The sequence below is a fragment of the Periophthalmus magnuspinnatus genome, chromosome 11, assembly GCF_009829125.3.
Source record: "Periophthalmus magnuspinnatus isolate fPerMag1 chromosome 11, fPerMag1.2.pri, whole genome shotgun sequence".
Taxonomy (NCBI): domain Eukaryota; kingdom Metazoa; phylum Chordata; class Actinopteri; order Gobiiformes; family Gobiidae; genus Periophthalmus; species Periophthalmus magnuspinnatus.
The window spans coordinates 29,006,658-29,034,325 of record NC_047136.2 but is presented as its reverse complement, the minus strand read 5'-3'; the positions used below and the strand labels follow the sequence as shown (position 1 = coordinate 29,034,325).

At 42.6% G+C, this 27,668-nt stretch overlaps 1 protein-coding gene across 1 annotated transcript; it reads right to left on the bottom strand.

The window, feature by feature from the left end:
- Positions 1-1,842: 1,842 nt before the first annotated feature.
- On the bottom strand, positions 1,843-27,124 carry LOC117378367 (semaphorin-6D-like). The gene is made up of 23 exons (XM_033974955.2): positions 27,045-27,124; positions 23,002-23,090; positions 21,834-22,013; positions 20,950-21,064; positions 20,485-20,542; positions 20,338-20,394; positions 19,398-19,499; positions 18,787-18,877; positions 16,622-16,744; positions 15,049-15,137; positions 14,237-14,326; positions 13,670-13,797; positions 13,184-13,315; positions 12,752-12,907; positions 11,966-12,136; positions 8,561-8,701; positions 7,514-7,591; positions 7,073-7,131; positions 6,427-6,477; positions 5,326-5,555; positions 4,950-5,063; positions 3,393-3,839; positions 1,843-2,478 (listed from the first exon to the last, which is right to left on the bottom strand). Exons 3-23 carry the CDS (start codon positions 21,946-21,948, stop codon positions 1,843-1,845), a joined length of 3,183 nt encoding a protein of 1,060 aa, XP_033830846.1. The 5' UTR covers positions 21,949-22,013; positions 23,002-23,090; positions 27,045-27,124.
- Positions 27,125-27,668: the final 544 nt, after the last annotated feature.

Below are 27,668 nucleotides of genomic sequence, written 5' to 3'. Positions count from 1 at the left end.
TAAACCAGGACTGAACCAGGGCTAAACCAGGTCTAAACCAGGACTAAACCTTCAAGACTTAGTGCAGAAGATAATGCTCTTAAAGCACCACATACAAAGTGTATCAAGTGTTTAGTTCTACTTTAAACATGTTTTGAGTGAATTGAACCAAATCAAAACCATATTTATCAAAAAAATCATTCACAGCCTTTAAATCCTGAGCCTCGAAGATTTATGCTTAATAAATAAATAATTTATTATTTAAATTCGGAAATTTGTTTTTAAAAATCCCACAAAATAAAAGTTAAAAGTCCCGTCAACAGCGTTTTGACACAAGAGATTTCAGAGTTATTCTGATTTTTTACAAACTTTTACATACAATTTTCAGCCAAAACATTGAAATTCTTTAAGCTTGACCCAAAATGTCAGCTACATGTGGACATGAACAGGTTTAAACCCACAGGATGTGATTCATGTCAAAGTGAATGTTTCTGCAGCTTCAGTTTGGAGCAAATATAAAAGTACAATTATTAGATCATAATAATAATAATAATAAGTGGATAAATATTATATAATAAACCAACACAGTCTCACAGAATGACGCATATCTGCAAATCCCCGAACTGGACTAAACCTGGACTAAACCTGGACTAAACCTGGACTAGACCTGGACTAAACCAAGATGGAACCAGCATTTTAACTTGGTCTAAGCAGGACTAAACTTGGTCTAAACCAGGACTGAACTGGGCTTGAACCAGGACTAAACCAGATTTAAACCAAAACTAGACCAGACCTAAACTGGGACTAAACCAGGACTGTACCTGGAGTAAACAAAGACCAGTCCAGGACCAGGTTCGGGGATTTGCAGATTTAAATTGTAAAGTAACAGTAGTAACTTTTCACAGTGACTTTATGGAGTTTTATAATTTTAAGCAAAGGCTTTTAGTAAATGTTTAAAAAGTACAAATGTGGCGACGTTTACTAATTTCAGGAATATATCATTATTATAAAATGCAGTGATACCAATGTGGTATAGACACATTCAGAACAGTCGAGGTTTGACCCGAGTCCAGGATCCAGAAACATCTCAGAAAATCACCATCCGGATTTTTCTAGATTTGAGTTTTTAAAAAGTCTCAAAGTTTTGTTCAGTTTTGACTCAAACCAAAAGTGTGAAAAAAGTCTCTGTCACTGCAGCGGTCGCTCTCTGCTCCTCCTCTCTGCTCCTACTCTCCACTCCTCCTCTTTGCTCCTCCTCTCTGTTGCTCCTCTCTGCTCCTCCTCATTGCTCATATGTCTCCTCGTGTCCTCCATCCTTGTCTCCACTTTCCTCTGTCCTCGTCTCCTTATTACACTTGATAAATACTTATATTTAGGGATGCACTAACCCGGATTTTTCAGTTCTGATTCGATATTGATACTTTGGCTTTAAGTATCTGTCAATACCCGAAATTAACCAATACCAGTGTAGGGACTGAAAAGTGCATTTTTTTCTCTTAAAATACAGTGAACTTCTTACAAAATGAATTAAATTGTGTAATTTATCCTGCAAGTACTCGAGACGAGATTTGTGTCAGTTAACAGTCTTATTAAAAACAGTTAAAGGCTCAACAAGCTGAACCGATATTATGAAACCGATACCTGATCTGTGCATCCCTAGTAATTTTCTTACTGTTTAGTTTTGTTCACACCTAGATTTCTTTCCTTTTAGCTTCATTAACTCATTAATTTATCCAACACTTTATTTAAAATTTGTGTCATTTCACTGTCAAACTTCATCCTCGTTCCTTCAGTCATGTTTTCCCCCTGTGGCTCTGGATTATTTGTTTGTTTATCGTTGTATTTTATTGTTCCTATTATTGCTTATTTCTCATATCTATCTCCTGTTAGCCTCTCCGTTAGTGTCTCCGGTAATGTCTCGGTTAATGTCTCGGTTAGCATAGCAGCGTTGGGCAGAAACAGTGGTTTTGGGGGTATCTGTGGCTTCAGGGACAGGCTCCTCCTCACGGTTACTCTCTGAGGTTTGGGTCCTTCGCTGTAGCTGTGCTGCCGCGTCAGGCTAACCAAGGGTTTAACTCCCCTCGGGGGACCATTACTGCTGCTGTTCGTGTTCATTCGGGCTAAAAACCCGGCCTGTGTCTGGACCTGGTTGAGGCTGGGAGTCCTCGACACGGCAGCCATCTTGACGAGCTGTCTAGGGGCGTGGCCGCTGGAGGGGCGGGGCTGCAGGGGGGCATGGCGTTTGGAGTTGAGGAGCGGGTCCAGGAGCTTGGGCCCCACAGAGCTCTGATCCTGGGATTTGGGAGTGTAGTGGTGAGTGCGAGTGGTGCTGTTGTGAGGGGGTGGGGCTTTGGAGGGGGACGCGTCTTTGGGGGACTGATGCAGGTGAGGGTGGTGAGGGTGGTGCAGGTGGGGGTGGTTTGGGTGCAGGGGGGGGTACAACCCAGAAGATGAGGTCGATGTCAGGACTTTGATTCCTCCTGTCCCTGAAGCGCTCACCTGAAACACAACCACACAGCTGTTCAGAGAACCATACAGCTGTGATCTCAGAGGCATCTGAGATTGTGTAATAGTTTAGTTAAATTAATACAGTTGTTATGTCATTATGCATGTATCATGTTTGTCACCTCGTGCATGAGAACAGATTTAACATTAGTCTAATATTATAAACCAGAGGTGCCCAAACTCTTTGTCTTGGCAGGCCAAAATGAACACGCATTAGTGAGGGCCAAACCCATTCATGTTTTCCATGTAAAAAAGTTTGTTCTGCAAAGATATGTCTTTAGTGATTGTGCTTTTAGGTAGACTTCTGTCTTTTCAGTGCTAAATGGAATCAAAATAGATACTTATTACAAATCTTGGCATCACCTCGCGGGCCAAATCAGACCCCCCAAGAAGGGCCAAACTTGGCCTGCCGGCCCCAATTTGGGCACCCCTAGTGTAGCCACAGACATAGTGCTGGGACAGTTGTGTTGTCCTCACCTCATAAATGTTCTGATGTACTGTATAACATTAAGTCTAACACATATAAAGCTGGTTTGCATTAAAGTGATGAGGGATTACACTCGTTATTGTTCATGTGGATGAGTCTGATCATCTAACATCGTTTAACAGGCCTGTCACCATAATCACTATATCAACTTGTAAATATGAAAGCTGGAGCGATATATTTTGAGGGTCAATATTTATCGTGTGCATATTTTTCTTGCAATAGTGGGGAGGTTTCTGATATTTAGTGCGTAGGTTTTTGATATTTTTGTATGTAATAGGGTAAGATTTGTGTTGTAGAGGGATGAAAAAGTCACTTCCAGGACTAATCACTGGTAATTAGTCCTATTGTCTAAAGATGGATGTGATTTTAAACACATCACTGCCTCATGAATCGACTGTGAACATTCACTGATGTGTCTCACCTCGTGGATGTGTCGCAGCAGCTCGTCCAGCGCTGAGACGTCCACCTGAGGCAGTGATGTCTGTGACTGGAGGAGGTATGCCCGGCCCCCCGTGGACACTGGCTCCTGATTGGCTGTTCTCCTGTCGCTGAACTGCGCCGTCCCAACCGTCCCATTGGTCAGAATGCTGTCGCTCTTACACGCCGCCGTCTGGAACACAGATGAGTGTCCCACGAACGCTACGAAGGAAGGAGTAGGGCCGGAGGGGGCGGGGCCGGAGGAATCGTGGTCAGAGGATGCGCTGGGGCAGATCTGGTTATGATCCCGGCTGTAGTCCTGGTCCTGGCTCGGGTCCTGGTCTTGGCTCTGGTCCTGGTCTTGGTCTGGACTCTTGCAGCGCCGGGGTCTGGGGCTGGACTCTGGAGTGGGTAATGTGGACTCAAACTCCCCCTCGGCATGAGACAGAGTCTGAGGAAAAAAAAAAGAACGGCCAACAACCATAAGGACCAAGAACTAAGAGAACAATCAGATTTAAAGTGCCTAGGACAGGTAAGATCACATGTCAGACACACTCATTATATTTAAGGTTTTACAAAAAAATGTTTACACTTTTTTCCAGTTTGGCAATTTTCAGGATTCAAATTTTACTTTCTGGTTGGTAAGGAATTCCATAACTGTTACCTAGCAACCTGTCATGACGCCTTCCCGCACCCGTTACGACACAACCATATAGTACACTGGGCCCAAACTCCTCTAATGTCACAGGGATTAATATTTGACAAAAAAATGATAAGAAAACACCTTTGTTTTGTTGAAATCGTGTTTAAAGTGTCAGGAAAAAAAAGTGTTTCTTGTGTAAATTGTGTCAAACTTTTGGACAGAATTCTCCCAGTGTGAACTCTCTACAACAGAACTCTGCACTTCCTGTCATTTTTAACATATTTTTCAACTTTTCTTCATCAAACAGCAGGTATTATCCCACCAGATGAAGTCAAAATTGGGGAATCATCAAAACCTGTCATACATACTTTAAGGAAAACACTGAAAGAAGCAAAACAGGTACGAACTGTTCTGATTGGTCAGAGTGCTGTGGTTTCCATGGTTACCACAGAGTTTCCATGGATGTTGGTTTGTTCAACCAACATAATTTTTTTTTTTTTTTTTAAACTATCGAATTGTTGTGGGCATTTTCCATGGTACCAGAGTAAAACTGTGTTCAGACCATGGCATCAAATCGGCGTGAAAGCCTCGAGTTGGAGCCTTTGGATTTGAGACGCCTGAAACAGCCACCAAGATTGTTCAGATTTTTCAGCTGTAGCGTTTAATCATAAACTGTATAAAGAAGTGGCCTGACGGTGAGTGACATCACTTACAGCATTCATATTCAAATGAGTCTCATTGAGGCTAGCAGTTATAGCGGCTAATCTGGAGCACAGTTTCACATTTGGAAATTCGACCGCAAGTATCATAGCAACCAAAGAAGCAATCTGGAGCGAGGCCGTTGAAGGCAATGCTGTCAATCAAACCTGTTGCTAACGCTAGTGACCTCATGGTTTAGTCCTGGTCTAGTCCTGGTACCTGAGAGAGGCTGAGGTCCGCGGCACCCCCCACGGGCGGCTCAGGGGGCGGCACCAGGTTCAGCTCGGACCCATTCACCAGAGAACTGTAGAGCCTGGACACATCCAACCGCTCCTGCAAGACACCAGGTTAGACTGGGTTTAGATCGGATTTAGTCCTGGTTCAGTCTTGGTTCAGTCCTGGTTGAGTTCTGGTGTAGACCTGGTTCAGTTTTGGTTTAGTCCTTTTCTGTCTCTGGTTAGTCCTGTTTAATTCCAAGTTCAGTCCTGGTTCAGGTCTGGTGTAGACCTGGTTCAGTTCTGGTTTAGTCCTGGTTAACTCCTGGTTCAGTCCTGTTTTAGCTCTGGTTTAGTCCTGGTTTAATCCCAGTTCAGACCTTGCTGGTGTGGTCCAGGAGTCCGTTGAGTTTGGCCAATGAGCGTAGAGAAAGGGCGTGAGGTAATGAACCTTCCGGGTCCTTGGCCAATGGCGTGGCTCGGTGGGCGGGGCCTCGACAATAGCAAGAAACGAGGAACCCAGCTAAAATGGCACCCAAAGAGAACGCCACGAGAACGCAGGCGACGAGGAGCGTGTAGTGAACATGAGAGTCCGAGAGGGAACCAACTCCTGAAGAACACACAAGAACATGAGTGGAGCCAAAGGAGCCAGAAGAGCCAGAGGAGCAGAGGAGCAGAGAGAGAGGAGCAAAGCCAAAGGAGATGAGCCAAAGGAGCAGAGCCAGAGGAGCTGAGACAGAGGAGCCAGAGGAGCCGAGAGAGAGGAGCAAAGCCAAAGGAGATGAGCCAAAGGAGCAGAGCCAGAGGAGCTGAGACAGAGGAGCAGAGCCAGAGGAGCAGAGCCAGAGGAGCAGAGCCAGAGGAGCAGAGCCAGAGGAGCAAAGACAGAGGAGCAGAGGAGTAGTCAGGAGCAGACGCGTGGTGGTGTGTTATTAGTATTCAGGAGCAGAAGCAGAGCATCAAAATTCAGCTCCAGCTCAGTGAATAGAGGTGAGTGAGGTCACCTCTATTCACTAAGAAACAGCCTTCCTCTGCTCCTCTGATCCTCTCCTCTGACTCTCTCCACTGACCCTCTCCTTTGACTCTCTCCTCTGACCCTCTCCCCTGACTCTCTCTTCTGACCCACTCTTCTGACCTGCTCCTCTGACCCTCTCCTCTGACCCTCTCCCCTGACTCTCTCCTCTGACCGTCTACTCTGACCCTCTCTCCTGACTCTCCTCTGACTAGACATCACAGAACACTCTGATCATTAGCTCTGCTTTTGAAATTAACTCTCTCTCTTTTTTTTTTGTTGATGTAGAATGCTGTGACCTTGATGAAACCTGTGTCTTGCCCAAGAGCACTCGGTAGAAATGGGTTTGAACCTTTGTAAAACAATAATAAGACCTCCTCAAACAGCTTTGTGCACTAACAACAAACCCACAAATGTCCACAAAATGTCCACCCTTGGGGTCGGGGGTCAAGGGCCAGGGGTCACATACCGTATGCAGAGTCAGCCAAGTCGTGGTTCCGTGTCGTCGCCATGATGCTGCCTGAGGATGAGGAAGAAAACATTTAAATTAAAAACTATTTAAATATGAAAAAATAATACTGAGGGTATGTCATGATCCCTGCCGGTCCTGCCCCTTTTTGCACCTCCCTACTCCCTCCTGTGTCTGAGCCTGAAGCTGGGCAGAGATTTTTGGCTCTTCCAGTGCACACCTGGGGCTAATGGTTAAGGATAAGAGGAGCCAGGACCTGACACCCAGAGCCAGATCGTCCGCGTATCTTTATGGTACTCCTTGCTTGGCTCCGTTCTTGTTTTTGCGCTCTTTGGATTTTACTTACTGGATATTCTTGCTCCTCACCAAATCTCCCTGGACCCACTCCGCTCTCATCAGATCCTGCTCCCTGGACCTGCTCTGCCCTCCCGTTTCCGAACCTGCTCTTCCCCACCGGTACTGTCCGCCCTGTCTCAGACCCTGCTCCTCACGCTATCACTTTGGACCACGGCACTCTCCCCGATTCACCATTTGATCTACTGTCATTTTGCAATTCTGTTGTAAATAAACACTGTTTAAACTATTCCCCGAGTTCTGTCTTTCAGGTCCCCCTTGCCCGTCGTTACGAAGTGTATATGGTTCTCACCGTGACACGATTCTGTGTAGAGAGAAGGGTCTCCATCCAGGTCCTGCTCAAACCCCGCTCTAAAACATACCAGAGTTAGTTCTGGTTCAGTCCTAGTTCGGTCCTGGTTCGGTCCTGGTTCGGTCCTGGTTCGGTCCTGGTTCGGTCCTGGTTCGGTCCTGGTTCGGTCCTGGTTCAGTCCTGGTTCAGTCCTGGTTCAGTCCTGGTTCAGTCCTGGTTTATTTGACTAAACTCTCAGACTGAGACAAATGTCAGTGTGTTTGGATGAAAGAGAGGAGAAAAATGGAGGGATGAGAGAGAGTGGAGGGGCAGAGGGAAAGAGGTGTTTCCATGGAGACAGACGGAGAAGTGAGAAGCTGACTTAACACCACGAGAGAAAATATAGAACCAGTCCTGAACTAGGACAAAACCAGGACGAAACCAGGACTTTCTGAGACTTACTTGAATCCAGGAGAGAAATTCTCACAGCGTCCAGTCCGAAGCCAGATGCAGTATGGATCCTGAGATGCCAAACACGACCTGAGGAAGAAACACAATAATTCTTTAAGTATAAACCAGACATATACACAAACAAAACAGAGACTGCAGGAGTAATCGCCAGATAAAGCAACATTCAGCAGTTACCGTGGAGATACAATGGACACATTAGCAAACACAGATGGAAAATATTAAAATAGTCTTAAAACTCAAGAAAAAATCCAAAATTAATTTAAACAGCACATTTTCAGGAGTGTTCATGGTCCTTTTTAGGAGTTTGATTGTCCACTAAAACTAACTGAAAAACTGTTGACTAAATCTAGCTAGCTTGAGACTGTAATGTAATTTGTGAGAGACTTGTTTAACAGCACACATCAGCTCACAAAAGCTCTAAAGTCTAACTTGACTCTTCTTTCCCTGAGGTTAATCCCACCAGCACTAGCAACAGGTTTGAATGACATTCTTGCTGCTAAGATCTTTGACATACATATAGAATCCACAACCTCATTGTAAACCTAAACATGTTCTGAAATGCCCCTGTGTGTCAGATGCCCTCCCTGTTCTGAAATGCTGGGAATTACTGGATAAAGGTTATGCAGATATTATCAAAACCTTTGGAACCTTATTAGGGAGCGGCAAAGGTAAAGTGTAAAGGGCATTTTCTCAAGCTCAAAACATTAAATCTAAAATGTGAAAGAGCTGCTACAGTCTAATAACAATTACAAAAGTCTACAACACATTTCTAAAAAACAAAAATCAAGTAAACAGTAGAACACCAATGAACAGTTAAACTACACTGTCACAGCAGAGTACAGCCTATTTATCACTGATACAGAGTTTGGGATCAAACTCCCTTCCCCAAAGAGGCACATTTAGTCTGTTGAGCTGCTCACAGTTCTGCCACAGTGCCACTCAGTCCAAAAGTTGAGGGGCATGTTTCAGATAAAATTATGTCAGTGCATAACCTCTGTTGTTTATGTGTGACAGTATTTTCAGAGTAAAACAGGGTACCTCTGGCAGCCACGATGCACCTCACAGCGACTCACTGCAACTCGGACCACACAGCTCCTGAAGGCCACGAACACACCACGATTCTCTCTGTCCAGCTCCAGAGACAGAACCCTCCTGTCCGACTGCCCCTGAATGCCACACCTAAGACACAGGTTTTGACTCATTTAGAAAAATGCATGTGACAGGTTTACATGTTTGTCTGAGCATGAGTTGGTTTGGTAGGATAAACCTGTGGGAAATATGAGTCATAGTTTTACATCAGTGAAGTGACAGTTTGTGGAAAAAGTTCAGAAGAGAAGTACAAAAACACAGGAAGTAGCTCTGAGTTGCAACAGAATCCCTCTGCCTCTGTCATCAAACACTGAAAACGCCATCCAAAATACAGAGACAATCTACGCACAAGGAAGACATTTATCTGACAGTTTAAACCTTTATTTAACTAAATAAAGGTGTTGTCATTTATTTTTATTTGTCTAATCATAAAGTTTTACATATGGGTTGCTAGGTAACTTATAGAATACCTCTACATATGTCACATCTGCTCCCCGTGTCCAACCAGGAAGTAACATTATAAAGTTAAAATTAACATTTTAAAACTAGAAAAACTAGGGATGGTTCAAATATGGATTTTCTAAGTCAATATCGATATCTGATATTTGTTCTGCTGTTGTGGTCAATAACCGATATTTGCCACCACCAATATTAAGACAGAAGAACAAACCAAATGTATGTTAAGTCAGAGTGAAGTTTCATCTAAATAATAAAATGTACTTATTTGTGAAATTCTTATTTTCACTCATGAGCACTGAGGACAGAATTTGACACATAGCACACACAGACTGGGACCAGAGCCACACATCAGATACACACATCAATTGGACCAACACAGATATCCAGGCAAGTCACATGTAACACAGCTGTAACGCAGCTGTAACACAGCTGTAACGCAGCTGTAACACACGTAGCACACGTAGCACACGTCTAACACAGATGTAACACACATGTCTGTGTAAACCCTCAGTCGTCCAGGTCTGATCCATAGCAAACAACGAAGTTAAATCTGTCAACTGGACAAATCTTGTAGGAGTGAAGACGTTTTGCTGCTCATCCAAGCCGCTTCCTCAGTTCTGGTCAGAATGCTGGTGGCCACTGCCACCAGAAAAGAAATGGTTTGAGAGAGGAGTCAAATAAGCTATTTTTGTTAGGAAAGAGAATCCTTCCTTAAACAGAAATGGGGGCCTGAGACATAATCTCTCCCCCATCTACAACTCCATCCTCAGACCCAGAACAATGAGAACAATAGCAGGGTCGTTAAAGGCTGGATAGGGTAGTCTCAGCTGAAACTGGAGACAATAGCTGTTTACAGTTTCAGTGTGGTTAGCCCCTGCCCTCAGATAGATTTAAAGGCAGTGGCCACCAGCATTCTGACCAGAACTGAAGAAGCGGCTTGGATGAGCAGCGAAACGTCTTCACTCCTACAATGATTTGTCCAGTTGACTGATTTAACTTCGTTGTTTGCTATGTAAGACACATGTAACACAGACGTAAACACACATATAACACAGATGTAACACAGACGAAACACAGACGAAACACACGTAACACAGATGTAACACAAATGTAGCACAGATGTAGCACAGACGGGTCAGCTCAGATGAATATTGTTCACATGCTGATATGTGCTGTAATACAGTGAGGATCTAGTCACTTTTAAATTAATTGATTGATTTGTGCTGTTAAACAAGTCCCTCTCGTATAACATTACAGTCACAAGCTAGCTAGAATTAGCCAACAGTTTTTCAATTAGTCAATCTCACCTTTTTTTCAAAATCAAACTTCTAAACCATAAACGCCATGAACTCTCGTACACAGAGTCCTGAAAATGTGCTGTTTAAATCCATTTTGTATTTTTTCTTGAGTTTTCAAACCATTTTAAAACTTTTCTGGCAGTGCTGATGTGTGCAACTGATGGACATTCCACCATATACATACATGCAGAACACCTCCAGCATGAATAGTAAGTATAATTCTTTTATCTATGTTTTAGTGAAATGAACATGTCATATGCACTTTAATGTGACAGTCACGTACGGAACATTTCTGTACATATTTAAGTAGTCAGTTCTGGTCAGACTGAGGTGGACACTGCCTTATATCTATCTGAAGGGAGGAGCTAACAACACTGACACTAACACATCTGTTGTTTACAGTTACAGAGAAAGCCCTCTCGGCTTGTGGATATCCAAAATGGGCCTTCAATAGATCAAAGAGAGCTAAAAAACAGCACAACAGGGATCTGAACCTAGAAGGAAAGGTGTAAACTATTCCTTGCACAGGTGGTGTGTCTGAAAAACTTCAGGGGATTTTCAGACCGTATGAGATTCCTGTCTGTTTCAAACCTACAAACACTTTAAGACAGAAACTGGTTCACCCAAAGGACAAACCCCTGAGCCATAAACAAAGTAATGTGGTCTACTCCATTCATTGTAGTGAAGATGCAGTGAGCATTACATTGGAGAAACTAAACAGCTACTCCTTAAGAGGATGTACCAACACCGTCACAAGAGCAGCTCAGGACCCCAGTCTGCTGTACATCTTACCTAACCTACCAACAGAAACTGTAAACAATAGGTGTTGTTAGTTTCAGTGTAGTCAGCTCCTCTCTTCAGACAGACATAAGGCAGTGTCCACCAGCAATCGGACCAGAACTGAAGAAGCAGCTTGGATGAGCAGCCAAACATTGAAAGATTTTATATTTTTCTTTTACAATATTTAAGCTTTATAAAACCAGAGCAAGATCAAACCGTGTATCAGATGCCCTCCCTGTGTGTCAGATGTCCTAACCATGTGTCAGATGCCCTCCCTCCTATGTGTCTATAGTATTATAGATTGACCTATTAAACTGTGAGAAGCACCCACTTCACTGGTGCCATGGTACCGGAACTTGAAGTAGGAAATGTTTAACAAAGTGGGTACTTTTGGGCTACATCAAGGCGTCTCTGACTGGATGCCCATCCCCTTTCCCCTCAGCTCTCACTGGACCCTGGAGCTGTTGGTGTATTTAAGATTGTTCATATTTTTGCATATTGATCAGTAAATGTCTTGTGGATATCTTTTTTTATTTTAATTTAATTTAATATTGGTTCATACATTGCATTGATATGTCACATTAATTGTGATCAGTGGAAGTTTCGGGACTTCCCGTTTTCTCACCATTCTTTGCCTGGTTATCTAGTTAAGTCATGTTACAATCAGTTCAGCTCATAACTCTCCCACCATCCTGAAAAGATGTGTGGTCTTTTAACAGGAAACACTGGACATCACTGAGCAGACCCAGAGGAGTTTAGCTCGGATCTTCAACCACGTGTCAGATGCCCGCTCTGTGTGTCAGAGGCCCTCCTGTACCTGACAGGGTTGTAGACTGGGATCTCCTCCAGTAGGACCGGACTGAAGGTCTGGTTGTGGGATTTGAGGAGGACTTTGAGGACTTTTCCGTCCTCAGACCCGAGGAACAGTACAGTCTGGTCCCAGTGAGGTCCAGCGGAGACGTCCACGGCCAGAGAGGAGAGTCTGGACCTGAGACCAGAGATCGGTTAGACCAGGACTAAACCAGGACTGAACAAGGACTGAACAAGGACTAAACCAGAACTAAACCAGGACTGAACCATGACTGAATGCAGACATAACAGGACTGAACCAGGTTTAAACCAGGACTAAACCTGGACTAGACCAGGACTGAACCAGGACTGAACCAGGACTGAACGTAGACTAAACAAGACTGAACCAGGATTAAACCAGGACTAAACCAGAACTAAACCAGGACTGAACCATGACTGAACACAAATTAAACAAGACTGAACCAGGATTAAACCAGGACTAAACCAGAACTAAACCAGGACTAAACAAGGAATAAATCAGGATTTAAGAAAAAACTAAACCAGGACTAAACAGGAATGAGGTAGGTCTAAACCCTGGTCTAAACCTGGTCTTGAGCAGGAGTCCGGCCTAAACCCAGTCTACACCTGGTCTTGAGGAGGACTCTAGTCTAAACCCAGTCTACTCCCGGTCTTGAGGAGGACTCTGGTTTAAACCCAGTCTAAATCCGGTCTTGAGTAGGACTCCCGCCTAAACCCTGGTCTAAACCTGGTCTTGAGCAGGACTCCGGTCTAAACCCCGTCATTGTCTCTTTACCTGGAGGTGGTCTGGGTGAACAGTGGGCGGTTGAGTATGGCCCACACACTCGGGTCCATCAAAGGGAAGCTCTTACTGAAGCTCAGGACCTGGTCTGGAAACTGGACTGAGGAACGATAATCCTCAGCGGGCGGGTCTCCAGCACACGAGCCCGGTCTGAGCGGAGACAAGGGAGAGGGAGATGGAGGGGTGGAGAGGGAGGGAGCGAGAGAGAGGGAAGGAAGAAGAGCGCGATTATTAAACCATTAAAATTTGTTCAAGCCAGTGATATGAACCACATATGAACCAGGACTATCCAGTGAAATGGGCCATTGGACTGGACCTGGTTCTCGGTCTGGTCTTGGTCTCGTTATAGACCGGGTCTTACCTGGGTTTTGGGACCTGGTTCTCGGTCTGGTCTTGGTCTGGGTCTTGTTATAGACCAGATCTTACCTGGGTTTTGGGACCTGGTTTTCGGGCAAGGGAGTCCAGGATGAATCTGAGGTTTTTTGTTCTTTAAATTTTCCATTAAAAACGTTTTCAATGTCGTCCATGAAGAAGGCGCAGACCGCTGATCCCGGAATACTGCGGAGTGCATCAAAATATGTAAATACTAGGCCAACCTGAAAATACTCGGAAAACATACTAAATATGTAGCATAATAGCAATGTAATATTGTAGAAATACAGAAAGTTGTAGTATTTGTTCTTGTTATTCTGGGTGATGTAGTACTTACAGTAGCAATTTAATAATAAGTATAGTAGTAGTGGCAGTAGTATTTGTAGTAGTATACTAGTAGTATTAATAGTATAGTGGTGGTATTTGTAGTAGTTGTAGTACTAGTATTTGAGTAGTGAAGTATAGTCACATTTGTAATATAGTAGTAGTATTTGTAGTAGTATTTTTAAATAGTAGTTATAGTATTAGTAGTATTTATACCTGTTAGTCTGAGTAGTGAAGACCCCAACCACAGCGGGGCGCCCCTGGATCTGCAGAATGTTTGTGACCGACTGAAGAACATCGAAGTAAAAGAACGAGTCCCCGGGAACCGAACAGTTTAAACGAGCCTGAAATATATATATATAAAAATATATAAATAAGTGTGTGTGTGTGTGTATATATACATATATACAAGCACACATACATTGTTCTATATGTGTGATAGTATTAGTAGCTGCATGGGTGCACTGTGCCTTTAAGAAAGAGGTTTTTGTGTTATATTATTGTTTTATTATTTTGTGTTTTATATTACACCATCCTGTGTACTGTATATTAATTATGATGAATGATGAGTTAGAATGTGATATTAAAAATGAGACAGTATTATTACAATGAGGTAGTGTGATACTAAAGGTGAGACAGTATTGTTACAATGAGGTAGAGTGATTCTAAAGGTGCACTGTACCTTTAAGAAAGAGGTCCTTTGTGATTGTATTATGGTGAGTTAGTACAGCTCTGTTGTGTATAATCATTCAGATGTTTATCATGTCTATCATGACACTGTACCTTTAAGAAGGAGGTCCAGTGTCGGTCCAGGACTCGGGGAGATCCTCCATCATCATTTTTGCAAACTCGACCCACACGAGAGAATACCACCTAAAAGTGCAATACACACATTAAATATAATGTATCACTGTATCTGCCCATCCTATACACACATACACATACAAATACGCACACACATACACCCATACTTGCACCCGTACACACACACACATATACACATGCACACACATGTATCTGTACTGCACATGATACTAATATATTCTGTACTGTATAATGTGTGTACAATCACACATAATATATGCACCATATACTGTACTGCACTGTACACATCTGCAGCACCCGAGAAAACACCACCTAAAGTACACACACACACATATATCCACATATATATATATATATATGCACTTTAGTAGGGATGTGCCAACAAATATATAATCAACAGTAGTGTTTCTCGAACTGTGGTACATGTACCTCTTGTGGTGCGTGAGACCCTCTGCAGTTAGAATTACTGTTTTATTCAGAAACATTGTATTCAGCTTTTTTCCTTTAGGTTAATCACCATTAGAACTGCCCTGCCAAACATTAAGTTATTAAGTTATTAGTTTTATAGTATTATAATATTGGAGTATTTGAACCTTTCCCAGGGTGAAGTACTCCACCTCTGAGTGTGGTTTTATAATAGTGTTATTGTCAATATTAGTATTGTAGTTTGCAGTAGTTGTATTTGCACCTTTTCCAGGGCTGTTTACTCCACCTCTGAGTGTAGGTGTACTGTAGTATTAGAGAAGAATTATAGTTTGTAGTATTAGTACCTTTCCCAAGGCTGTGTATTCCACAGAGATCTCTCTGAAGAAGAAGTAGACATAGTTCCCAAAGTCGATGGCATGAAGAAAGTGTGGCTCTGCACAGACACAGGACACAGGGTGAGCAGAGAGGAGGAGGACAGAGGGAGGGGTTAGGGGATAGGGGGTAGTGTCATATGTCACCATCCTAAGCCTGCCAGTAGTTGGTAGGAATTAGGATGTAGGAGAAAGGGGGTAAGCTTGTTAAAAGTATCGAAAATCAGATACTAATCAATACTATAACCAGTATCAAAACTAGATACTCATTTGAGCAGGTATCAATAATAAAAAAGTCACATTCACAGGACAGAAATGAACCGTTCCTGAATATTTTTAGAATGATCTTGAGCTGTATCTTTCACAAGTATAAGACACACAGACTAGTATACACCCATGGACCACTATGAACCTACTGCACATTGAGGGATTACACACATATAACACACATGGAATAGAACACAAAGCACAACATTTAATGAGGAAAATCACAGTATATTGTCTAAAAGAAAGAGTGTTTTTTATCATAGTGGTATCAGAATCATTACTGAATATCGAGTGTGTTCCTCTGTATCGAAATCGAGTTTGAAATTTCTGTATTGTGACACCCCAGGTAGAGTGTGGGGATACACTACGCTATATATGCTGATACAGGGTCAATGATACATATACCTTAAATGTGTTTTTATCTTGCAAAATGCATTGAAGGATACATTCTTAACAGGCCTATAAGAATACAAATGCGTTATACTTAAAGAAGACATATTGTGCTTTTGTCTGTTATACACTTACACTTATTACTTCCAGGTTGGAAAATTGCGGAGCCCAATGAGGTATTATGGGCTAAGTCCCCCCTGCCCCTTTACTGAACATCTCCATAAATGTCATCATGACAAAGCGGCGCATGGCCAGCAAATATGGAATGTGTGTTTATATATATGTGTGTGTGTGTGTGTGTGTGTGTGTGTGGGGGGGGGGGGGTGTGTGTGTGTGTATATATATATATATATATATATATATATATATATATATATATATATATATATATATATATATAAAAAAGTTTGCCCACCCCTGGGTTAGGTGCTAGGATGTAGAATATAGGGCATACCTCACAGCCACTAGGAGTCGTACGTGATTGTTCTCGTGTGTAGGAGATTTGCTTTGAAGGTTGGGAATAGGGAGTAGGGGTTAGGGTATAGGGTTCTGAGCCATTCACACTTGGCGGTCCTCAGCACAGGACAGTAGTGCATAGGAGATACTAGGTAGGGCATAGAGGTTAGGGTGTAGGGGTTGCGGGACATAAGACATAGGAAGAGCCCCTTGGTGTCATGTTTAACTGTTCGCAGTACAGAGAGGTAGAGTGTGGGAGGGTAGGGGTTAGGAGATAAGGTGTAGGACATAAGGATTAGGAGGTAGGATATACATGTTAGCCACTTGGAGTCATACTTTATGGTCCTTAGCAGTCAGCAGTAGTGTGGATGAGGGAGTGGGTAGGGCTTAGGAAGTAGGGATAAGGAGATAGGGGTTAGGAGGTAGGACATACCTCTGAGCCACTTGGAGTCGTACTTAACCGTCCTGAGTACTGGGCGTCCCTCGCCTAAACTGCGGTAGATCACTGCGTCTGACGCCAGGAAGTCTGTCATAGTGCCCGAGTAAAAGTCTCCTCCTGGGAAAAAGGAAAACACAATTTTTAAAAAAGTAACTAAATATAAAGGAGCAAATGTGAGAACGCAAACAACAAAACGCAAAATGCAGAGTGCAGTTGGTTTCTATGTTTGTCTAATTCTGACTTGGTTTGGTGGGATGGTATCTGTGCTAAATATGTTGTACATCAGTTAAGTGAAGAAAAGTACAAAAACACAGGAAGTAGCACTGAGTTGTAAAACAGAATTCCTCTGCTTCTGTCATCAGTGCGAAAAACATCCAAAATACAAAGAAAATTTACGCACAGTTTAAACCTTCATTTAACAAACTGTTGTCATTTATTTTTATTAGTGTATCGACAGCTATTGTGTAAACTGTATGAACCTTTTGGCCCTTGTTTACATTATGGTTGTCAGGTAACAGTTATGGAATTACCTCTACAGTGGGGCAAAAACGTATTTAGTCAGTCACCAGCTGTGCAAGTTCTCCTACTTAAAAAGATGAGAGAGACCTGTAATTTTTTATCATAGTTTCACAGTTTTTAATTTGTAAATTACTCAGTAAAATAAGTATTTGGGCACCTACAAACAAGCAAGATTTCTGGCTCTCACAGACCTGTAACTTCTTCTTTAAGAGGCCCCTCTGTCCTCCACTCGTTACCTGTATTAATGGCACCTGTTTGAAGTCATTATCAGTATAAAAGACACCTGTCCACAACGTCAGTCAGACTCTAAACTCCACTATGGCCAAGACCAAAGAGCTGTCAAAGGACACCACAAACAAAAATGTAGACCTGCACCAGGCTGGAAAGACTGAATTTGCAATAGGTAAGCAGCTTGGTGTGAAGAAATCAACTGTGGGAGCAAATATTAGAAAATGGAAGACAAACAAGAGCACTGAAAATCTCCCTCGATCTGGGACTCCACGCAAGATTTCACCCCATGGGGTCAAAATGATCACAAGAACATGAGCAAAAAGAACCCCACGGGGGGACCTAGTGACGGACCTGCAGAGAGCTGGGACCAAAGTAACAAAGGCTAGCATCAGTAACACACTACCCCGCCAGGGACTCAAATCCTGCAGTGCCTGATGTGTCCTCCTGCTTAAGCCAGTACATGTCCAAGCCCGTCTGAAGTTTGCTAGAGAGCATTTGGATGATCCAGAAGAGGATTGTTAGAATGTCATATGGTCAGATGAACCCAAAATAGAACTTTCAGGTAAAAACTCAACTTGTGTTTGGAGGAGAAAGAATGCTGAGTTGCATCCAAAGAACACCATACCTAGTGTGAAGCATGGGGGTAGAAACATCATGCTTTGGGGTTGTTTTTCTGCAAAGAGACCAGGATGACTGATCCATGTAAAGGAAAGAATGAATGGGGCCATGTATCATGAGATTTTGAGTGAAAACCTCCTTCCAGTGGCAAGGGCATTGAAGATGAAACGTGGCTGGGTTTTTCAGCATGACAATGACCCCAAACACACCACCGGGCAACAAAGGAGTGGCTTCCTAAGAAGCATTTCTAGGTCCTGGAGTGATCCAGCTTGTCTCCAGATCTCAACCCCAAAGAAAATCTTTGGAGGGAGTTGAAAGTCCGTGTTGCCCAGCAACAGCCCCAAAATACCACTGCTCTAGAGGAGATCTGCAGGAGGAATGGGCCAAACTACCAGCAACAGTGTGTGAAAACCTTGTGGAGACTCACAGAAAATGTTTGGCCTCTGTTATTGCCAACAAAGGGAATATAACAAAGTATTGAGATGAACTTTTGTTATTGACCAAATACTTATTTTCCACCATAATTGGATTTGGATTTTTTTTTTTTCTCATTCTGTCTCTCATAGTTGAAGTGAATCTATGATGAACATTACACGTCTCTCTCATCTTTTTAAGTGGGAGAACTTGCACAATTGAGGGCTGACTAAATAATGTTGTTTTAGTGAAATGAGCATGTGAATGTCTCATGTGAATATAGTAACCTAAATGATTAAATCAGTCAGTATTATTTTAGTATAAATATATTTTTGTGCATTTTTTGTGTATTCTTATGTATTTGTTGCTGCACAGACCGGCAAAAATTCCCACGTTGGACTGTCCCGACTCAAAGGGACACCGTGCCTGTCCAATCACATCCTCTCCCTCCTGCTGCAGAGAACGCATCTGGAAAAACAAACATCAACAAACATCAGGTAAGATAAAATCTCTTTAAATCAGAAAGAGTCTTAAACTGTATAATGAAGTGAACTAAGGGAGTGTGATGTCACCAACAGTGTTCAGCTCCAGATGAAGCTCATTGACGCTCACAGTTACAGTGGCTAATGTGGAGCCAGATGGGTCTGTTATTAATGTTCATATCATGATTTAGGGACAAAATAGTGAAATAAAAAACCCAGGATCATGTCCAATGGCACCGATATTGTACATTTAGAATATTTTTTTGTGGATAAGTCTGCTTTATGGATTTGTTTCAATATTATTTTTTATCGTCAATATTTTAATTCAAATTTTAAAATGTGTGACAGACTTGTCCTCTGTGCCACAGTCTGCACTCACACTGGGCAAATGTGCCGCGCTTTAGGGACTTTCTATACTTGGACACAGTTCAGACTAGGCGAGTGTGAGCGCTCAATGAAAACAGGACTAAACATACTCCTGACCCAAACCCCAGGGGCTGCAGTACCTGGTAGCTCCTACAGGTGGGGTTGAAGGCGTTGGTGCCACAGGCGAAAAGCGTCGAGTCATCTTTAGGGACCAGGACTTTGATGTAGTTATAACACTCATCCTGAAGGAGACAAAAACAGTCAGATGCCCTCTCTGACACCCCCTTGTGTGTAAGATACTCTCCTACATGTCCTCCCTGTGTATCACATTGTGTCAGATGCTCTCCCTGCATCGAAAATCAGGATTAAATCAATATGAGGGCTAAAAATCCCCTCATATTGATCAATCCCAATTTTCAATTCGATCTTCTTCGATCTTACAGAAAACATAGACAGATGGACTTCAGGCATAAAGAGCAGGTGTCAGGATCACTACAGTTTTTATTTTGTGTTGATAGGACCAATAATTCCAGATAAATCCACATTTAAAGTTTGTAATGAGTTTGTATATGTTAAGCCTAAAAACACATGTGCATTATCTGCCATCGGCAGAAACATGTGCGATGTCCGTGCGCTAAATGAGGTCTTAAGTTTCACTCATAAATGGTGCAAAATAATAATTTACTTTCAGTAACTTGGATTATAATGAAAATAAGCACCAGAGGAGAGAAAGAGGAGAAAAGAAGGTATAAAGGTAAATGAAGGTAATCAGAGGGATGAAAAGAGACTCTGCAGTTTTAGTCCCATTATTTAGATTTAAGTCTAAACTCGGGAAACGTGAGGAGACACAAAGAAGAGACGCGCTGTGGCAGTAACTCAGCTTTCACCTAAACAAGAGAGCGCTAAATCCTCTTCAGTACCACGTGCTCTCACTGCCACAGGACTGGCTGTCCATTAAAATGCACTTGTCTTATCATTGAGGCTGATGAAAATTTAGATCTCGACCTAACGCTCTTTCGATTTCAGATTGTGTCAGATGCCCTCCCTGTGTGTTAGATTGTGTCAGACGCCCATCCTTACGCTGTTCTTTCCTCGCACAGTGCATTTTCCCACGTCTTTAGATTTCCAGGTCAGACTCTGGAGCAAACACAAGAAAATTAAATTAAAACTTAGATAAATCTTCATCCAATTTTCTTGTGTTTTTGTCATCGTAGAAACGCTTCTCACCATTTGAGGCACAAAGTTTTCTGCAGCCGTCGACAGATTCACAGCGAAAACATGATCTCTGAAAAGACCAAATAATACATAGATAATGATCATAATGTTTAGATGGTATTTAACATTCACACATTCACGCAGCTTCAGTAACACTGAAACACCAAAGGCACTGGAAATGTTTAAAAGACACAGGGGGTAATAGCATTCGTAGTATTTATAGTATTCACAGTATTCATAGTATTTGCAGCAATATGAAGCATGTGGTGATGGGCCTGTATTATAAATGATAATGGTAGTGGTAGGGTTAAAGATGAACGAGCCCCTCAGACACTGCACCACAAGTGTTTGTAGTATTTGTACACTATATTATACATGTCAATCGACCTGTAGTATAGCAGTAGTACAAGCAGTATTCACAGTCTTTGTAGTATTCATAGTATTTGCAGTATTTGTAATATTCGTAAGTATTTGTACCTTGCAGCGATGTAAAGCATGTGTTGAACTCGGATCATTCTCTGGAAGTCCAGACCGAGTCGCCGAGTGTCATTGTCCTGAAGAGAGCCCTGAAAACACGGGAAGGCCAACGACTCTGCCATAAGAGGAGACAGGGATTAGACCTAGTTTAGATCTGGTTTAGTCCTGGTTTAGTCCTGGTTTAGTCCTGGTTTAGTCCTGGTTTTGTCCTGGTTTTGTCCTGGTTTTGTCCTGGTTTTGTCCTGGTTTTGTCCTGATTTAGTCCTGATTTAGTCCAAGTTTAGCCCTGGTTTAGTCGAGGTTTAGTCCTGGTTTAGTCTAGGTTTAGTCCTGGTTTAGTCCAGGTTTAGCCCTGGTTTAGTCCTGGTTTAGTCCTGGTTTAGTCCTGGTTTAGTCCAGGTTTAGCCCTGGTTTAGCCCTGGTTTAGCCCTGGTTTAGCCCTGGTTTAGTCCTGGTTTAGTCTTGGTTTAGTCTTGTTTGAGCCCTGGTTTTGTCCTGATTTATTCCTGGTCGATCTTTAATACTCCTGCTCTAGCTCTGGTCTCAGTCCTGGTTTATTGCTGGTTCAGTCCTGGTTTATTCCTGGTTTATTCCTGGTTCAGTCCTGGTTCAGTCCTGGTTTATAACTGGTTCAGTCCTGGTTTATTCCTGGTTCAGTCCTGGTTCAGTCCTGGATTAGTCCTGGTTTTGTCCTGATTTAGACCAGGTTTAGCCCTGGTTTAGTCCTGGTTTAGTCCTGGTTTAGTCTTGTTTGAGCCCTGGTTTTGTCCTGATTTAGTCCAGATTTAGTCCTGGTTTAGAGCTGGTTTAGTCCTGGATTAGTATTGGTTTAGTCCTGTTTTAGTCCTGGTTTAGTTCTGGTTTCTGGTTAGCTGTAGACTCACGTTCCCAGGAGACGATGCTGATTGGCTCCTGGTCTGGGGGGATTGATGATGTCACTGCGGTCGCCATGGAGACACACAGGATGCACAGAAACGACGGCCAATCACAGCGCGCCATGGTGCGGGGCCAGAGGGGAGAGGGGGCGGGGTCTGATTATGTCAGCAAAACATGGCCGAACAAATCTGACGAGAGAGAGAAATATAACCTTATGAAAAATACTGCAGTTAATAAAACTCAAACACAGCACTTTCACACCTTTTAATCTCATTTACTGGTTCAACTGGGGACCAAACATGAAAGACTGTTGCTGTTTTCATTTGGTGTGGCTCACGTTCTCACCGAACTTGAGCTCAAATAAACGGAACCAAGACACACTCCTCACCTGAGGTGGTGCTGTATCGCAAATAGTCCAGGAAAAGAAAATGAAATAAGAACCACAGACTGGCCAGAGGAAAGTCCCTGCCCAATCTGTTACTGGTCAACAAGGGCTAAACTGCATCAGATTTTAGCAATGTTCAATGTTCAGGTCTGCAAACAAACCAGGGAGTTATGACAGGTCTGTGTCATTAGCCGTTTGTGATCGGCCCCAGAAAAGATCATATATCTTTGTCAGATTATTTAGAACGTGTTTTCTTCCTCGCTGTACATCTTGCAGTCTACTTCGCCCATTTGGGATTCTCTCTTTCTCTTTTGTTCATGCTCATCACCCTACGGAAGCTTATTTAAATCGAGGCCGGTTAGCATTCACATCACAAGCAAACCGCACTGCAGTCCACTTGAGGAACACTTAAGGCCAGAGTAAAAATATAGAGAGTTCTGAGCCAGAAACTCTTGTCAGGTTTGTAAGGTATTTGTACTGTGCTCACATAGACTGTATATATGTTTATCTACACATATATACAGTTTATTGGCGCTCACATAGACTGTATATATGTTTATATACACATATATACAGTCTATTGGCGCTCACATAGACTGTATATATGTTTATCTACACATATATACAGTCTATTGGCGCTCACATAGACTGTATATATGTTTATATACACATATATACAGTCTCTGGGCGCTCACAAGAACAGGCTGATAGTCAGCTGTTCCTAGAAAATCTTGGACAAAAGCACTGACCAGCACGCAACAGATATTTGTTTAGACATTTGATAAACTCACTGTGAATGAAGCTCTGCTCCTCAGAGTCATGTGACCAAACAGGAAGTGAACAGAAAGTGATGTGGTGGGGGAGGACCCCCTCAGATCAGCTGAAAAACAAAAACCAAAATGTGGCTTTAATCTACCTAAAAACTTGAATGTACAACAACAGCGCCACCACAGGCTCTGTGTGAGCACTGCAGAAAGCTTGTGCAACTTCCTGTTTAGACCAACATCCATAATTAAACTTTAAGTACCTGTGTGTCAAATTTTCTATAGCGCTTTTCTACCTTCAAGGTACTCAAAGCGCTTTACAACAAGGAACCACTCACCTACTACCCAAGGAACCGCCAACCTTCGGATCAGTGGACAAACACTCTACCAACTGAGCTATTGTCGCCACTCCCTGTGATGCCCTCCCTGTGTGTCAGATGCCCTGTGTATCAGATGCCCTCCCTGTGTGTCCATGGGGTCTTATTCTGTATAAAGTTGTGAATCCTATAATTTAGACCTCTACAAACATGTTCTGAAATACATGGGATTCTTGGACGAGGACAGGAGGAAAGGAGGAATGGAGGAAAGGAGGAAAGGAGGAAGAGGAGAAGCAGAGGAGGAGATGGAGACGGGGCGTGTGGGATTTTTGGCAGTAGGTTTGGTTTTGGAGTAAATCTGCCCGGTAACAGCAGGAGATGCGCTCGGATTGGCAGATGGATCATTTATCAGTGAGATTCTAGACATAAATGGACCAAAACAAAAAGAGAGCGAAAGAACAGGAAAAAAGAGAGAGAAGAGAAGAGGGGAAAGGGGGGGGGGAAGGAGGAGGAAGAGAGGGAGAGAGACAGAAGAGAAGGAGGAGAGACAGAAGATGAGGAAGAGGTGGAAAATAGAAAGATGACGAGAGGGAGAGAGAGAAGACAGGGAGTAGAGGAAGAAAGAGTATTAGGAGGAGAGGGAGAAGAGGAAGCAGATGGAGATGGTGGAGAGAGAGAAGAAATAGAGAGATAGAAAAGAGAGGAGGGGGGAAGAACAGTAAATAAGGAACAAGAGAAAGAAAGGGGGAGAAGGAGGAAAAGAGTGAAACAGGGACAGAAAGAGACAGCGAGGGAGAGAGAGGTAACAGAAACCAAGAAGAGAAAAAGAAGAGAGGGAGGAGGAGAGAGAGGAGGCAGACGGATGAGAGCGAGAGGAGGAGAGTGCATCTGAGGACAGGATGAGAAGTAGAGGTGTTAGAAAGAAAATATTTACATGGACAAAACCAGGACTGAACCAGGAATAAACCAGGACTAAACCAGGACTAAACTAGGACTAAACCAGGACTAAACCAGAACTGAACCAGGAATAAACCAGGACTGAACCAGGACTGAACCAGGACTGAACCAGGACTGAACCAGGACTGAACCAGGACTGAACCAGTTATAAACCAGGACTGAACCAGTTATAAACCAGGACTAAACCAGGACTGAACCAGGACTAAACCAGGACTAAACCAGGACTGAGACCAGAGCTAGAGCAGGAGTATTAAAGATCGACTGATGTGATTTTTTTCATATCAGATGAAGATGAAGATGAAGAAGAGACCTACAATCTGAATTTCCCCTTGGGGATAAATAAAGAGTGAAGTAAGAGTCAATAAATAAAGAGTGAAGTAAGAGTAAAGAGTGTTTAGAATTCAGGGCAACCAATTGCCAATATGTTGGGCCATTGGTTGCCCTGAACCCTAACCCAAACACTCAAATTATGTAATTTTAATTTAATCAAAACTCACTGACAGCCCATGTTTCATCACAGACCATAGACAGCAGCACAGTGATATTTTTGTAGTTTTCTTTGCACTAGTGTTCAGAACTGGGGATTTTTAGACAGCAGGTCACCCACAACAAAAATATCGGCCTGTGCTGGAGATTTAAAGCCGATATGCTAAAAAGTCCAAATAACAGTCCGATATATTGGTCTATCTCTAAGCAATAGTTAAGCAGAATTGAAATAGGACTGTCCCATAATCTTTCAGGTGTGACCCTTACACATAAACAGAGCCTGTTCCAGACCTGTTCAGTCCTGGTCTCAGGTGGGTCTGCTCTGACGTTTTCCTCTGAACTCTAAATGTAGGACACAAACACAAACCAAAACTGTGTCATAGCCAAGACCAGGACACCCCCTCCTCTCCCTGTCTCTCCATCTCTCTCCTCTCTGTCCCTGTACCCCTTCTTTCTCCCCCTCTCTCCACTCTCGTTCCGCTCTCCTCTCCCCTCTCTTTCCCTTCTCTCTCCCCCTCTCTCCTCTCTCTCCCCCGTCTCTGTCCCCTTCTCTCCTCTCTCTCTTCCCCTTCTCTCCTCTCTCTTTTCCCCTTCTCTCTCACCCCCTCTCTCCTCTCTCTTCCCCTTCTCCCCCCTCTCCTCTGTCTCTTCCCCTTCTCTCTCCCCTTCTCTCTCCTCTTCTGCACATGCTCAGTGGGCTCTGGCTCTGGACACATGTGGGGCACAGTCAGATTTATGACTCTGGAGAATTTAAGGACAAAGACCAAACCACCACAGAACCCAGGGCCGCTCCAGGATACACCTAAACCTGGACTAAACCAGGACTAAACCAGGACTGAACCAGGACTGAACCAGAACTAAAGCAGGACTACAGCAGGACTACAGCAAGAGAGTGCTCAAGATGTGTTTGTGTCTCACTGTGGCCCATTAGATACACCTGACACAATAACACATTTTGAAGTACGATATATTGCTAAAGAAAATACATGATAAACGATCATGTTGAAACAATTGAATGCCACTGACATAATCAGGAACTATCCCCCAAAAAATGAACCAAGGAACAATATTGTACAGTGAAAAAATGTATATAGAAAAACTGAGTAGTTATTTTGTACCAATAATGAGTAATAGAAGGTATTTATTCAACCCTCCACAGCTGCAGCTCTACAAACATGTTCTCAAATGTCCCTGTGTGTCAGATGCTCTCCCTATGTGTCAGGTGCCCTGCCTGTGTGTCAGATGCCCTCCCTTTGTATCAGATGCCCTCCCTGTGTGTTCACATGGTCTTATTCTGTGTAAAAGCCACTAACCCTGTAGTTTAGGATTATCCTACACCTCAGAACATCCACCTGATTTATGAAAACTACAGACATGTAACTTTAATGTACAGAACACAGTAACGGTACTTTTATTGTAGTAACAGTATTTTTACTGCAATATAAGTTGTAGTAACCAAACTTATATTACAGTGAGATTTGAAGTTCTTTCGCCATCTAGATTAATGTAGATTTTTTTTATTGTGAAAGAACTTAAACACTGCTACTACTACTACTACTACTACTACCCTTGTACTTTAGTCTGTTTAAACTGTATAATCCTGTTTGACACCTGCTGGGGTCAAGGGTCACACTGACTGCCATGATGTAAATCCTTTATTATCAGATCAACAGCGTGGCTGAAAGTTCAGATCTGGGTTCAAATAGGTTAAGGTTTGGTAAAGGTTAGGATTTGGTTAAGGTTAAAGTTTGGTTAAGGTTAGGGTTCAGGTTAAGGTTTAGTTTAAGGTTAAGAATAGAGTTTACGTTGTTTAGGTTAAGCTTACGGTTTAGGTAAAGATTAACATTTGATTAAGGTTAGGTTTAGGTTGTGGTTAGGGTTTGGTTAAGGTTAGGGTTTGGTTAAGGTTTGGGTTTGGTTGAGGTTAGGGTTGGGTTGAGGTTAGCGTTTGGTTAAGGTTAGGGTTTGGTTAAGGTTAGGGTAGTGACTATGGTTAGGGTTTGGTTAAGATTAGGGTTTGGTTGAGGTTAGGGTAGTGACTATGGTTAGGGTTTGGTTAAGGTTAGGGTTTGGTTGAGGTTAGGATTTGGTTAAGGTTAGGGTAGTGACTATGGTTAAGGTTAGGTTGAGACTACAAGAAATGAATGGAAGTCAATGGAATTTGTGTTGTGGTCGGACACAGATCAGCCTTAAACCCCCATAATCCTCCACCATAACCCTGACCTCTATTAGTACTACAGCTATTACTGCTACTGCTACTACTGCTGCTACTACTATTATTACTGCGGAACCAACCGATCACCTGCTTACCTTAAATGAGATGGACCAATAAGAACACGTCCTGTGGATCCAAACAGGAACTGTCCAAAGAGCTGCTCCAGTTATGGCCTGGACCTGAAACAGATGACAGAAACGTACAGGGTTAAGCCCCACTGCGGACATTTCATCACACTGGAACAGGGCTAAATAGAGAATAGACGAGACGAGGTGCATAAACAGAATAGTGATGTCCCAACATTTTATTTATTATTATTATAATAAATATTATTAATAAATATTATTATTATTTATTATTATTTGGAACATCATTGTTTTTAATGATTATTTATCCATCTTTTTCAATTCATATATCGATACTTTGACTTCAAGTATCTGCAAATACCCGATATGATGCAATACCAGTATGGGGACAGAAAATGGCACTTATTTCCTTAAAACATACTTAATTTATTACACTCGAGATCCAGTTGTGTTATGTAACTGTTAATATCAAATAACTACTGAACAGATTTGTACGAAGAAAAGTTCCAACATTATGAGGCATTTTGGGCTAAAATCAGCCTATAGTTTCATTACAATCAGGATACCCTTAACCGATATCATGGAACTGATACCTCACTTTCATTCACATGTCTAATACTAAGCCTATATCGA